Consider the following 14,775-nt stretch of genomic DNA (forward strand, 5'->3'; position numbering starts at 1 on the left):
AGGTGACTTAGACGAAGCACTTTAGAAGGGTTAGTAACCATAGAAGGAAGATAACTCAATGCCTCCTAATAATTCCCCTTAAAAAAAACAAAAAACAAAAAAAAAGTCATCTTGCTACGCTTAGCCTAGCAAGTTGAATGGTCGCCAGGTTGAGAGTTTAGTAGCTAGGACATTCCTCTTTGCAATTTTAAGCTTTTTCAATACTTTTTCAAGCCTAAACAGCCCCGCAACCTACCCAAATCCCTCTTTCTTTATTTCTCACTCTCCATCTCTTCTCCTTAGCGAAGACTTGAACTTCAAATCACCAAATCTCACTCACTTCTTGTCATTTTCACCATTCATCTCTCATTCCTCTTCAAGCAAAGCTTGCTAGGACCATTGTCAATGCCTCGAGAAATGATGCAAACTTGTCATCAAATGGCATGCATGCCAATTGACAATCTTAGGAAGTCACCTCAAATTGTAAGTTGTTCAAGGAAGAGACATTCCATTTGCTTCTGAGTTGACAACTCTTCAACATCACTTCACCTTTTATAAATAACCAACTATGAAGGAAATAGAGGAGATAAGCATGGAGTAGAACAATGTAGGAGTAGGAAAATGTGAGAAATATTGGTAGATATTTTGACACAAGATGTTAATGAGATGAAAATTGATCAAAACTCATAAAAATATTAAAAAAATTATAAATAAATGACATAAAAAGTAACAATGGAAAATTTGAGGTTGTTATATTAAAGAAATTGCTATTTGTGTGATATAATTTGTGACATCCAATAATAATATTCAAAATTTAAAAGTACATTTTATAAAAATTTATCTAATTTGAATATATTCAATAACATAAAAGAAATGATGATACATGTATAATTATTTTTTTTATTTTAAAATGTTTGATAATTTTATTTTATATTTAATTATTATATAAAATACACAAATATTCATTTCAAACTAAATCTATTGGATGGTTTGTCATTAAAAAATTTTTATTGACGATGAAAAATTCTCATCGATTTACTTTTGCCAACATACCTTTCCTCGACTATCATGCATTGAGATTATTTATTGGTAAATGTTTATTATGATAGTACATATCAAATGGGAAAAGTAAAATTTCTTGTAACACGTGTGTTACTTAGCATAGCAAGTTAAGGATCATAAAAAGACTAACTTAGCAACATTAAACCATAGATTGACTTAGCAACGTCAAGCCACAAGCCGACTTAACAACTTCATGTGAATTGAGTTGTCTAAGTACTTGCTTGTGAACTTAGGAAACACCTTAGTCTAAGTATCACATATGAGCTTATAAAACACGTAATTTTGTTTAACCTATTCGAAGTAACATCATTCCTTAGGTTTCAAAGAATATCTTGGTTATTCCTAATTGAACATTGTTGTTTATTAAAAGGTGATCTTTAACCGTAATCCAATGCGCCTTTTCTACATACATTTGAACTATGATTCCCTTAACCTAATTGGAACAACATTATTTGTCAAGTTTCAAAGAATATCATCTTTAACCGTAATCTAATACATGCCTTTTCTATCTATATCTCAATTATGATTCGTTTAATCTATTTTGGTGACATCATTTATTAAGTTTCAGATAATATCTTGATTATTACTAATTGAACACCAATGTTTGTTAAAAGCTGATTTTTAATCGTAAGCGCGACTTTTCTGCCTACGTCTTAACTATGATTCCCATAACCTCATCAAAGTAACATCATTTGTTAGTTATGATAATATTGTTTACTAAAATGACATCTTTAACCATAATAATGCATGTCTTTTCTATCTATATTTTAACTAAGTGCATTTGAAGTAATGATTCGCTAGTTATGATGAATACCATTATGTTTTATCCCTGTTATTTGTAAGATTTCAAAGAATATTTTTGGTTATTTCCAGTAAAATATTGTCAATTGTTATACTAAAATAACGATTTTTAATGACGTTTAATCAAAATCTAATACATGTTTTTTTTTTATAGATATATCTCAAGTATGGTTCTCGTGAACTAATTTAAACATGTTGTTCAAGTTTCATAAAATATCTTAAATTATTATTTTGGATGAAATATCATCAGCTAAAATAATGATTTCAAAATTCTTTTAAAATGTGATTTTTATTATGATCTCATCATATCATGTAATTAATGTTTTTTACTTGTTGCAAACCATGTTTAAAAAAAAAAAAGAAAAAAAATCCTAAGCTTTCACATGGTAAAATTAAGAAAAGTAAAAATTAAATTAAATTCTTTCCATTTTTTCCTCCTTACTTAAAAAAGGAAAAACGAAAAGAAAAGAAAGAAAACAAACTTGTGCCTTCCAATATCCAAAAAACCTAAAATGGAGAGGGCAGGTGTCAGCAAGAAAGGGCGAGTAGACACCTTTTATCTGTACTCGCCTCCCCCTCTTCGGTTTCATCGAGCCTCAAGTGCGTGTTCTGTGTCTTCGCACCGCCCAGACGGATTCACCAAAACCAGCTATTTCTCCTTCTCTCTCCAACTTTCTTCTTTTTAAATCCCAGATTTCTCTCATTTGCTCGCAATCCAACCAGCTTCTTCAAGCTCAGCAATGGCGTCCTCTGTTCCCACTGCCACTGCCTCTGCTGTCACCAAGGCCGCCAATCACACCGCCGCCGCGCCCGCCGTGCTCGCTTACCCCCACTCGCGCTGCTCTCGCTCCAGAGTATTTTTTCCTCGTAAGCCTGGTCTCCGATTCTCTGCCAAGGTGAGATATGGATTTCTGTCTCTCTTCGTCTCTGCTTCTCGTGAAAGCGTGTGTTTGGTTTTTCTGAGGGAATGTAAGGAGAGGAAAGGGGAAGACAGTTGAATTGTTTTTGGATTTGGAGCTTAGGATTCGAGTTTCGCTCAGGATTTGGATCTTTTTTTGGCTTTGTTTTCTGTTTGCTTTTTGAGAAAGCGCGGCGGAGAAGGAACGAAAGGGAAATAATATTTGACGTGGATTCGGGCTGAGAGTTCGAATATCACTTATGATTCGGGTTTTCGCCTTTGTTTTTTCCTTCGTGTTTGATTTCCAAAGAAGTGTGGCGAAATAGAAATGAGAGGGAAAGAAATTAGCCTTGGATTTGGACCTCAGCAGTCAAATTTTCAGTCTGTTTGTTTGTTTTATTATTTTTCTCTTCCCTATACTTTCTCGGCATCCAAGCGGATGGTTTGTTTCTATGAGATCGTTCTTTGCTAATGTTTTTTCTGGTATGTTTGTTTGCTTGGTAAATTGACGAAAGGCAAACTTTTATGTTCTGAAAGTTCCCTTTTTTTTTTTTTTTCTTTTTTAATTTGGTGTTTATACAATTTTTGCTTCTATTTTTTTTTTTTTTTCTGTGTTTTCTTTTTCTTTTCGCTATTTCCTCTTCAGCCAAACTGAAGTTTCGTTTTTGTCTTGACGAGTGATTTCTGCAAAATCATCTTCCTTTTTTCTGAATATTTTGTTTTGTCTGTTTGCTTGTTGCGTAAATTGGGGGAAAGAAAACTTATGTATCTATATTTGTGCAAGACTCATGAATCTTATGTTTATGTTCACCTTATTTGCATTTAGCACAGAACATTGAAATTTTTGTTTGTTTGGATTTCAAGCAAAGGGAAAATCTATGATCCAGAAATTGTTTTGTTTTCTTCTTCTTCTTCTTTCTTATTTTCCTTTTGTGCATTTTTCGTAATTGAATGGAGTTTTATTTGAATTTCATGGCTTGTTCTATTTGGAACTTTTGCAGTATTCTTTTTGTTGGGATTGGTGTTCAATTTTTGTGTTGACTGTTCTGTTGTGTACTCTTTTAAGAAAAGGTTAGGTGCTGATGATGTGTCTTGTTTGTTGTATTTGCATGTGAAAGATGCAAATGGAGTAAACCAAATTCAGTTCTGAAATCAAATTTATTAACGTTCACGGCAGAATTAAAATTGTCAGGACTTCTAATTTTTTTCATGATGGTTTAACCAAAAATCGGCAATTGTTAATCAAATGTTTTTTCTTCACAACCTAAACCACCTTACTTTTCCCAAGCTTGGAATCGTTTGTGGAAAGCAGTAAGAAATGAGTTATTCTCCAAATGAGAAATATACCATCTTCTCAGAATAGTTTTGATGCGTGACATTCAAAATTCAGCCCACATGAAGGGTCTGGGTAGATTTCGCTGTAGAATAGTTTAGGGATGACTAGAAGCTACTAGAGAAGGACTTTGTGGAAGTGATATGGTTTATGAGCATGTTCTAGTGCTTAGTTTTGGCTTCAAAATGGAAAATCAGTGTATAATTACAAGATGTTGAGAGAAGAACAAGAAACTAAGCAATTACACTCTTCAAACAAATCTTTAAGCGGTAAAAGCTCTGTTGAAGGTTCACTGACTTTGGAAGGGATGATCAATTAGCTGTTCAGAAACTGTAAAATCGCAATATCAATTGATCCTAGCCCTTGAACCAAACTAGTCCAACCATTGCAAAAATCTAAATGAGCTCTTTATGGGTTATAAAACCCTAAAAGATAACACATCATTAGTTAAACCATGATCTCATTCAGGGAAGGTGCATTGATGCTTCCCAGATCAGTTTTAAGCTAAGCTTTTGCCTGTAAAGAACTTCCATCACAGAATATTTATTTTAGTGACCAAATGCCTGAATAGATAATAATAAAGCACCACAGAATGGATGAGCCCTACTTCTAGCCCTTGAACCAAACTAATTATAACCATAGATTAGAATTGGTTTAAAGGAAATCCTCAAAGACACAAAACCCTGTCATTGCTAGAGTGACATGAACAAGCCTATAAAAAACAGCTATTTAAATATAAAAATTAAAAATAAACTCCAAGACTTGGCAACTAAAGGTCCAAACACTTCAAAAATACAGGACTTGGCACCTAAAGGTCCAAACAATTTCTGTGGAAATCTCTTTGGACAAAAGAGGTGTCTTTTTTTATTAGCATTGGCAACATCCCTTTTTAATGTTATCAGTATACCCTTTCCAGTGAAATGCACTCAACTCCAGCAAGTTGGGTATGGCTTGATGAATACCATCAAGAGTACAAGCCCACTGTATGAGCAAACTTGAACAGACCCTTATTTAACCTTAACTCCTTGACAGTAGTAAGAGTGTACTCCTTTTGCTACTGATGAAAGATGGAGTGTTGGCACATCTGTATATGCATCAATGTCTCTTACAGTTGCCTTTCAAGAGTATGTCACAGAGTGTTAGTTGCTACAATGACACATTGATCCTTAAGCTTACAAATGATAAATGATTCAGGACCTTGTAAAGCTTCAACTTTGCATTGGTGATTCTTGCTATGTAATGCAGCTTTGAGACTTTTGGTTTAACTCAACCTTCTATTTCATTCCCTTTTGACATCTGACAGTACAGATCCTAGTGTTAACAATAACCAAAAAACATTTTCCTCTATTTTAGCATTCATCAACTACTTGGATCTTTTAGTAGCTGTCAAAAGTGGACATAAGCTGATTTAGGATATTAGTTTGATTTATGCTTATGGTGGAGGAGATTAGGGAGATGAAGCAACTAGGCATTAGATTGCACTTGAGAAATTCCCTTGTAATTGTTGGAAGCGAATAAAAAGTTGTAGGGATTGACTAGTATGAAATGGATTTGGATTAGAATGTATGACTTGGTTGCATTGCCCATTGGAACCAAAATATCTCTGTCTAGATATTTAGGATTTGTTTGGTAACTATTTATTAAAACAGTTTTTAGTTTTTCAGAACAAAAAAAGTAAGAAAACTCATTTCAAAACTAGAAAACAAAAAACAATTTATTGTTCTTAAAAATAGAAAACAAAGTGTTTTCATATAACATTTTTTAGTTGTTTTCACTTGTTTTCTGAAGGTTGTTTTTAAAAAATAATTATTCAAATATTGAGAATGATTAAAAATAAAATAATATATATAAAAATTATTTTTAAAACATATTTAAAAATATAAAAAATAGGTTAAAAACATTTCAAGTTCTCAAAAAGATATTTGTTTTTAAGAAATTTTTTTTTTGATAGGTAAATAAGAGTTTGTATTAGTAAAGCCTAGAAGCGGCGAAAAAAGTACACACAAAGTATACAAACAACACCCAAGAGCTAGGCAAAAAGAAAGACAAAAACCTTTCACCTAACTAGACAAAAGTCACTCTATAAAATCAATCATGAATAAAGAATGATCCTCTAAATACACCCTACCCCAATTCACAAAAGTGTACAAAAAAGAGGGTTTTAAAGCTTGGTCGGATTGTTTTGTGTCATTGAACACTCTCTCGTTTGTTTTTAACAAAACATCAAATAATAGTTTTTAAAAACCGTTCTTAAAAATTGTTTTTAAGAATTGTTTTAAAAAATAGTTACCAAACAGAGCCTTTATCTCTCCTAGTTAGTTTCATTTTTTACACTCTTGTTCAACTATGAGATTTGTTCATTAAGTTTCTTTGAGCCTTTGCTAGAGATACTTGTCTATTGGATGATTGCCCATGTTGAATAGCATAACTATTTTTCCTTTCTTAGTTGGTTTGGCAATTTGTGCTTTGCAATGAAATTTTACATATTATTTTATGCGTATTTGCTAAATTAGTCACATTTTTTTCTTTTTTCCTTTTTTAATTGAGGACAATAGAGCTCTTCTTTTGACATGTGGTAGTGGAATTGATGTCCACATTGTAGGGTTTGCAGTCTAGATTGATACGTTCCCCCGTGGTGAAAGCCCAATTGAATGAGGTAGGGTTCTTTCAATGGTTTTCATTAGAGGATCTGTTTTCAAATTTCTGTTCCTTACTGGGCATGCTTTTCAAGCCATCTGTTGCATTCAAGGTTGTCGATGAATCACCTACACCAGCCAAATCAGATGCACCAGTAGTGGAAGCAAAGGATGTTAAGTCATCAAACAAACCTTCGCCTGCAGCTTTGGCTTCTGAGGAATCAATCTCTGAGTTCATTACTCAAGTTGCAAGTCTTGTGAAGTAAGCAAGCTCAATTTGTTACTCCTTGTAGCCTATTTGACAGTTATTCCCAAACATGGTCAGAGCAAATCGTGTTTTTCTGTCTTGCAGGCTTGTTGATTCCAGGGATATTGTGGAGTTGCAGATGAAACAGCTTGACTGTGAACTAATAATTCGTAAAAAGGAGGCCATGCCCCAACCACCATCAGCTGCTCCTGTTGTTATGATGCATTCCCCTCCCCCAGCAGCAGTTGCACCAGTAGGCGCACCTGCAGCTGTTCCTGCGCCTTCTGCCCCAGCTTCTTCAGCCCCAACAACAGTACCTTCTGCACCTGCTGCCAAGTCAACCAATTCATCGCACCCACGTCTTAAAAGCCCCATGGCAGGCACATTCTACCGAAGCCCAGCACCCAATGAACCGCCATTTGTGAAGGTGATTCTTCTCTAGCTAGTGATTTAGTTCGATCTTAATAATCATTTCAGGATGATTGGTATAGGCCATTTAATCCAGCAGAGTACTTTTTTATTCAGCTTACATGAGGACCTTTCTCATTTTAGGTTGGGGACAAAGTACAGAAAGGAAAAGTCTTGTGCATCATTGAGGCCATGAAATTGATGAATGAGATAGAAGTAAGGCTTTTCTTTTCTTCTCTTCTCCATCTAATTATGTGCTGCAACAGTCCACATTTAAAGTTTTACTTCTATACAAGATAATCTTTGCTTTCTTCAACTGAAGTTTGTTAATTCTTGCCTGGTCGAGTAGATTTGCTTTCTTGAATGTTTATTTTTACCAGATGATATGTTAACTTGATCTAGAATTATGCATTGATCTCCCTTTGGTTTGTGGAATATAAATCGTTATCTGCAATCCTATGAGGTGAAGAGTGAACTTTTCTGTAGGAAGTCCATGCCTAATAGTTGGGCTTGGGACTCAAGTGGCAACAAAGTAATAAGCTATTATCTAGATTGGAAGATAGATCTTTAGGCCTCTAAAGTCACTCTCATAAGGGTAAAAACTCAAATAATAACAATAACTTGACAGTTAAAATTCTAAGAGATTCACCTCCAGAACTGAATAAGGACTGAATGTAAATGGAGTTAGATTTTGGGCCTTCAAAAAGAATAATGAGTCGATAAATCAGTGCCATGATGAAACAAATAGAGTTGGAGCTCTGTCAAGTCTGAAGTTCAAAATTCTTAGAATTTGATTGTTTCTGTTTGGAGTTAGTGATTGAGAAGTAGATTGTTGTCTTCTCGTTTAAATTTTGGATACACTTTCTGTTTTCTGTTTTTTATGTAAGATATAAAAACTCTTCAAGAGGCTTACACTTAAAAAGTAACTATTTTAAATACTGCTTAAAAAATTGAGGTATCAACAAAATTTTATTATCTCAAATTTTAAAATTTTTGAAAATAATTTTTAAAGATATAAGGTAAATTTATACTTTTTGTGATAAGATATTTTACTTCTTTATAGAAGTTTGCGATTTTAAAAACAAAAAATAGGAAGTGTATCCAAACAGACACATAACTATTCTATTTCTGTTTTTACAAATTTGTAGCATAAAAGTCTTCTTTACCAGTGGAAGTAATAGGTAAAATAAATCTGAAGCCCTCGATCATCACTTAGTCCTGGAAGCTGATGGAATGCAATCTCATTCTCATAATTATGAAAGTTCTAAATTGAACTTTTTTAGCTGAACATTCACGAGAAACAAACTGGAAGATTAGGTGTGTTCTGGAAGTGATAATCAGCTAAAACTATACCTGTGGCCTGCTCAGGTGACAAAAGGTTGGGATGGGATTGAGGAGGTACCTGTTCCAAGCTCTATTCAGCAGAGCAAAAAAAATAAAATTTCTCATAAAACTGGGAAAGAAGTTAAAACTGTTCATAGATTATGATAAACTAAGTTGTGCTCAACCTAAATTATGTTAATTCCTAGTTGGCTAGGGCGTGCTTATCTCTTTCTTTCTCTTTCTCTTTCTCATAAAGGTAAAGAAAAACCATTCTGGTTTGTAACATTCTACTATTTAGACCATCATCACCTAATTTCCTTTCAGAAATTTGATTTGCAGTAGCTAATTTACAATTTTATATACTCTTTTCCCCAGGCTGATCAATCAGGAACAATAGTCGAGATCCTTGCAGATGACGGCAAGTCTGTCAGCATTGACACAGTGAGTTTTCCCGGAAATCCCAACTTGACTACTTCAATTTATATCTGCCTTTGTTCTATAGACAAACATTAAATATATTAAGAGCTCCCCTTTTGGTCACTTTACAGCCTCTTTTTGCGATCGAGCCTTGAAGGTCTGGCAGTTGGGTAGGCAAGTTGTTGGTCGAGACGAGAGGAGAGTAGCCGAAGGCAGGTGCTTATAGTGGTAATAGCGTGAGATGCGGCTTTGTTTTATTGTGGTTAGAATGTTTTGCTTTATGAGATAGTAGGTATAGAATGGACATGAGAATATTGGCTTAGATGAATCCTTGACCCCATTGGGAACTTTTTTTTTTTTTTTTTCAATTTTTTTCCTTTCCTTTTTTCGGTATCTGGATGATGCTTAACCTAAACTAGTATTTAATAATTGAGTGCCCAATTGTTTCATATCTAATGGTGATTGATATCCAACTTGATTCCTAAGATTAACCCCAAAGTATCATTTGATTTCCAACAACATCCGAAAGTTGGAATTTAGGGTTTGTTTGAAACAGTTTTTGGAAATAATTTTTTTATTCTATAGAGAGAGGAAAAATTGTTTTCCAACTTTAAAATATGCTTTATAAATTTTACATTGAAAAACAGTTTTTTGAGAATTTAGAACCGACGGTGATTTTATGAAGCATTTTTAACACTTGAAAATTTTTATCAATAAAATATTAGAAATATTAAAAACATTTTTTAGAATTACTATCAAGATTCATATTTGAGGGATTTTTAGGTGTTTTTTTTTTTAAAATGTTAATTTCATAATGGAGTTAATTTAAAAAAAAATATATATATATATTTGGATGGGGGCTAGCTTTGAATGATATGCTATGATATGATATGAGTGGAATGCGTGAATTTTTATTAGGGTATGGACAGCTTTTGTGAGGGGTCATTGCTGATATATTAAGGAAAATCTTCCCCTTTGGGAGGCATGGGCAAGTGGATATGTTGGGTAGGTGTTGAGACAATAGCCATTTCCAAAACATTATGTGGGGGTGCGGGGCAAAGCATGATTATGATTTTCCTCATTTATTTGGAAGGTGATAAATTCTTATGTTTTAAAAATAAACCTTTTTCTTATGTGTTGGGACCATCATAGCATTGTTGAATTAAAAAAAAAAAAAAAAAAAAAGTGCAAAATAGGTCTTTTTTTTTTTTTTGTCTATATCGAAACAGTACCTGTCAACTCTAAATACAAATTATTAAATGTGTGTGATAAAATATAAGTTATTAAATAAGGATATAAATAAAGGAAATTAAAATATAAAAATACAATCGAATATAATCGGATACAATAAATGAGATTTATTATGTATATTTTGATCAAAGAGGCTTTTTTTCCTCGACAATACGAAAGAAAAGGTGAATGGTAATAACATTCTAAAACATCTCTTTTGAAATATTAAGACCCTATTTACATCAATTTTTAAGAAAATAATTTTTATTTTTAAAAAAAAAATCTTAGTAAGAATTTCTATACTTGTTTGGTAAATTTTATTTAAAATACTTATGATTTATAAAAGAGTTTGGTATATAAGTTACAAAAATGTTGTTTCTTGTCAAATGTTTATTTATTTTTTCCTATTTAAGAAGTTATTTTATATTTAACAAAATTTTTATGATATTAAATTATTTTTTAAAAATTATAATTTTTATTTCAACTTTTAACTAAAGTAAAAACCAAGAGTTTTATGCCTAAAAATGTTATTGTTATTAAGGTTTAAAAAAGTTTAACCCACAAATAAAAATAATTCCTAATTTTATTTTTATTTTTATATTAAATTTCATTTTATGTGGAAGATGTTATTAAATTTAGAAATTATTTTTAAAATTTCTAAGAAATTGATTTAAAGATATAAGAGTCCACATTCAAACTCTTTAAAAATGGTACATTCTTGTCCTTTCTTACCATCATTTTACTTTCACATGTTTTTCAATTTATTCTTTAATTTTTTTCAAAGATTTCTTAAAAATTAAGAGAAAAAATTTATATGATAAATATATAAACAAATTGGAAATACTCCAACATATTATTTAAAAGTTTATACAAATATATATTTAATTATATGCTTATATTTTGAGTTACCCTATCGATATGAAAGGTTAAAATATATATATATATATATAGAGAGAGAGAGAGAGAGAGAGAGATAGAGATAGAGAGAGAGAGAGAGGGGGGACAACATTGCCCGTTGCTAACAGACCGAACAACATGTCCGCCTTTCTCTCTCTCAAACCCTAGCCCTAATAAATTCTCACCCTCTCAAACCCCAACCCTAATAAATTCTCCCAATTTCTCACCTTAAAACCCACGTTCTACTGCAAATGGCTGTCATCAACTACTCACTTTCCATCACTTTCCAGTATTTTCTCGCCCTCTCTTTCCTCCTTTCAATCTGCTCCTTGGCTCCGGCATCCTCCGTCTCCGTCCACGATGCCCTCCGCCACAATGGCCTCCCCATCGGGCTGCTCCCCACCAATGTCCTCAATTTCTCCCTTGACGCCACCTCCGGTCGGTTCGAGCTTCTCCTCCGCTGCGCTTGCAATGCCAAGTTCGAGAACCAGCTCCACTACGACTACAACGTCACCGGCACTCTCTCCTACGGCCAGATCGGGGGCATGTCCGGCGTGTCGGCGCAGGAGTTGTTTTTGTGGTTTCCAGTGAAGGGGATTCGAGTTGATATTCCGAGTTCGGGGTTGATTTATTTTGACGTTGGCGTAATTTACAAGCAATTTTCTCTTTCTCTGTTTGAGTCTCCGCCAGATTGCACTGAGGTCACGGATTCGCCGCCCCAGCTCGTGTTCAGAGACGGCAGAATTGTGAATTCGGAGCTTTCTCAGGTTCGATTATCATATTTTTCGGCTTTTTCTTTTGGAAGATTTTGATCTAAATTGTCGTTATTTTGTATACATTTGATGAATTTTGTTCATATAATTGTCCAATTTTTTTAGTATAATTTAGCTTCTTTATAAAATTTTGATCTATTTTGGAACTTAGAATGCTGAAATTCATGGTAATGTGATGGTTCCTTGTAAATTTGGTGTGTGTCTTTTTATTTATTTTTAGTTCAAGTCATCGCTTTTTTTAAGTGCCATTGGGGTTTCTTATTGGGTTTTCCGAGATTTTTGGTTGATGATTGAAACTTATCTGTGCGGAAATTTGTGGGAATGTGATGGTCCGGTGTAATTTTGGGGATTCGTTTTTGCTTTGCAGTTAAGCTCAAGTCATGCTCCTTTTCTAAGTATGATTTAGCTTGTTGTTTTTGAAGAATTTTGATAGGAAGCTTTTGGGAAAGTGATGGTTTTTGTAAATTTAATTACATCTTTTTATGGGCTAGCTTATTGTTTAGGAGAATTTTGATTTGTGGGAATTTGGTAGTTTTTGTCATTCCTTTTCCCCCCTCATTGCAGTGGGTTTGATTCATTGTAGTGTAGTTTAGCTTATTGTTTTTGAAGAGTTTCAATTAACGAATGGAACTTCACAATGTTGGAACTCAGGGAAATGTGATGGTTTTGTGTGAATTTGAGTTGTTCTTGCCATGCCTTTTTAGTATAATTTAACTTATTTGGTGGGAAATTTGTATTGATACGTCAAATAGTCATGATTCTTCATGAACATGCTGAATTTTTTTTTTTTGGTTCTTATCATGCCTCCCTTTAGTTCAATTTAGGTTTTATTTTATTTAATTAATTTATTTATTATGGTGTTGTGGGGGGTTGTGGGGTGTTGTTGGGAGTATTGATCTGATAATGAAATTTAGTAAAACAAAATTGATGGACTGTGATTGTTTGGTGCAAAATAAATTCATGGAGTCTGATTGTTTGGTGTCAGTATGATGATCTTTTGCTTCCATCAATTAGTTCATTTCATGCCCCTTTTTGGAACTACTTTGGCTTTTGTTTTAATCAGAATTTAGGTTGACCTGGAACTTATTAATGCTTCAACTCATGGGAATGTGATGGTTTGTATGAATGTGTTAAACTTTTTGTTTCACGATTAGTCTATTAGATTATATCACACCCCTTCACTTAGTATAACTTAGCTTATCGTTCGAGAAATTTCAATTCTTATGTGAAACTTAGCAGTGCTGAAACTTGTGCAGATATGATAGTTTTGTGTTAACATGATTACAAAACAGTATATTTTCAGAACAAATTCTTAAAAAAACTGTTTTCAGTCTAAGACTTGTTACAAGTGTTTTTCAGTTAGAAAACTGTTCCATATTTCAAAGAACAAAAAACTATTTTCATAAACTGTTTCCAAACAGACTCCAAATTATGCCTTTCAGAATTTGTATGTGATAATTCTGAGTAAATACCCCTAGTTTCATTTATAGTTTCTGGTCTTGAACTTGCTGATGGTTTTGAAACAAATTCTATAGCATCTAATATTATTTTGCTGTCCTCTGTATCTTCACTCAAAATCTTTTTATTCAATCATGGAGGTGCTAAAAATTGTTTCCCTTCCATTTCAGAGTCGACCCGGAAAGCTTGGATATGAAGCCAAACCAGGAAATGCATTGAGGGCTGTTTCATAGACTATGAGGCTGAGATGTTCAAGGTTCAAGATCTTCCGCCTTAGATACCATCAGAGAGTCTGGTCTGGCTGGTCTTATGCTTCGACTGTGTGTGCTTGATTGCTTTATGTACAGACTTTTCAACCAGGTGCTTCGTGTTTGCTGGGAAAAGTAGAACAATTTTGAGACAGAGGAGAAGAGGAAAAGAAAAGAAGAAAAAAAAAAAAGGGAAAATGGCCATGGGATGTGGGTTTGAGGTCGGTGTTTTTGGCTAATAAATCTGTCAGAAATTTGTGTTATTTGTTGTCACCATATCGCCATACATATATAGATATATGATTGCTGTATTGAGCTTCTGTAAATGGAGGAACCTGTTTGTATCTCTGTATTGTTGTAATAAGTTTGAGATGAATATATGGTTTTTGCAATTGCCGGATTCTTGTTTTTCCTGCTATCATTGGATTAGTTTTCCAGGATCACATGCATATAGTTCCATAAGCTTTTATGCATGACATTAGCAGATAAGAACTTCATTCTGATACAAGCATGGACATTATTCTAGGCTTTTAACTAGCGTATGGATTTCGGTTACATTTGCTATTCTTTCTTCAAATTCTTATATGATTTGAAGGGTCTTTTATTTCTATGACCTAGTGTCCAGGGCCTTGCGAACTCGGTCCAGTTGACAATCGGCCAAGCCAGCTGGCCATGGTGGTTACACTGGTTCTGGCCTTGGCATACTCCGCAGATGGATAAACAGCCAAGTGATTCACCCTCGCGAAATCCTCCTTTGGTTGAACCCTGACAGCCCCAACTGCAGCTGCTTGACTGAAAGCGATGATGGCAACCGCAATGAAGATGAAGAAACAGGTGTGTTTTTGCCGGGAATTCATCAGACTAAGATACTGGAACTGGGCTTCTCAGCTTTGCTTCAGTGAGGTGAAAGTTTTGAGCTTGAATCTCTGGTATTTGTAGTGATGGGGGTTTGTGGAAACGTAAAGAAATTCTTTTCTTGGTTGTGGAATTCTAGGATTGGATTGAAATTATAGATCTTTTAGGTAGTTTTTTCGTGTTGGACTGGAAATTTGAAAATGAAGGAGA

At 33.7% G+C, this 14,775-nt stretch overlaps 2 protein-coding genes across 3 annotated transcripts; both read left to right on the top strand.

Moving 5' to 3' along the window:
• Positions 1–2,445: 2,445 nt before the first annotated feature.
• On the top strand, positions 2,446–9,560 carry LOC117913591 (biotin carboxyl carrier protein of acetyl-CoA carboxylase, chloroplastic). 2 transcript variants are annotated; one of them, XM_034828596.1, is made up of 7 exons: positions 2,446–2,738; positions 6,676–6,729; positions 6,805–6,971; positions 7,062–7,383; positions 7,509–7,580; positions 9,063–9,128; positions 9,236–9,560. In XM_034828596.1, the coding sequence occupies exons 1-7, from the start codon at positions 2,583–2,585 to the stop codon at positions 9,257–9,259; spliced, it is 861 nt and encodes a 286-aa protein (XP_034684487.1). In that variant the 5' UTR covers positions 2,446–2,582; the 3' UTR covers positions 9,260–9,560. The 2 variants fall into 2 exon arrangements, with proteins under 2 accessions (XP_034684487.1, XP_034684488.1); XM_034828597.1 differs by having other exon boundaries at positions 6,823–6,971.
• Positions 9,561–11,316: 1,756 nt separating this feature from the next.
• On the top strand, positions 11,317–14,110 carry LOC117913703. Its single transcript, XM_034828760.1, has 2 exons — positions 11,317–11,998; positions 13,633–14,110. Exons 1-2 carry the CDS (start codon positions 11,483–11,485, stop codon positions 13,693–13,695), a joined length of 579 nt encoding a protein of 192 aa, XP_034684651.1. The 5' UTR covers positions 11,317–11,482; the 3' UTR covers positions 13,696–14,110.
• Positions 14,111–14,775: the final 665 nt, after the last annotated feature.

The sequence above is a fragment of the Vitis riparia genome, chromosome 4 (assembly GCF_004353265.1).
Source record: "Vitis riparia cultivar Riparia Gloire de Montpellier isolate 1030 chromosome 4, EGFV_Vit.rip_1.0, whole genome shotgun sequence".
Classification (NCBI taxonomy): Eukaryota; Viridiplantae; Streptophyta; class Magnoliopsida; order Vitales; family Vitaceae; genus Vitis; species Vitis riparia.

Bases quoted from the DNA above. Each gene is read 5' to 3' on its own strand.
- LOC117913703 (XM_034828760.1), top strand. From the start codon at position 11,483: ATGGCTGTCATCAACTACTCACTTTCCATCACTTTCCAGTATTTTCTC. The intron at 11,999-13,632 runs GTTCGATTATCA...CTTCCATTTCAG, and splicing joins TGAATTCGGAGCTTTCTCAG to AGTCGACCCGGAAAGCTTGG.
- LOC117913591 (XM_034828596.1), top strand. From the start codon at position 2,583: ATGGCGTCCTCTGTTCCCACTGCCACTGCCTCTGCTGTCACCAAGGCC. The intron at 2,739-6,675 runs GTGAGATATGGA...TCCACATTGTAG, and splicing joins GTCTCCGATTCTCTGCCAAG to GGTTTGCAGTCTAGATTGAT. The intron at 7,384-7,508 runs GTGATTCTTCTC...TTCTCATTTTAG, and splicing joins ATGAACCGCCATTTGTGAAG to GTTGGGGACAAAGTACAGAA.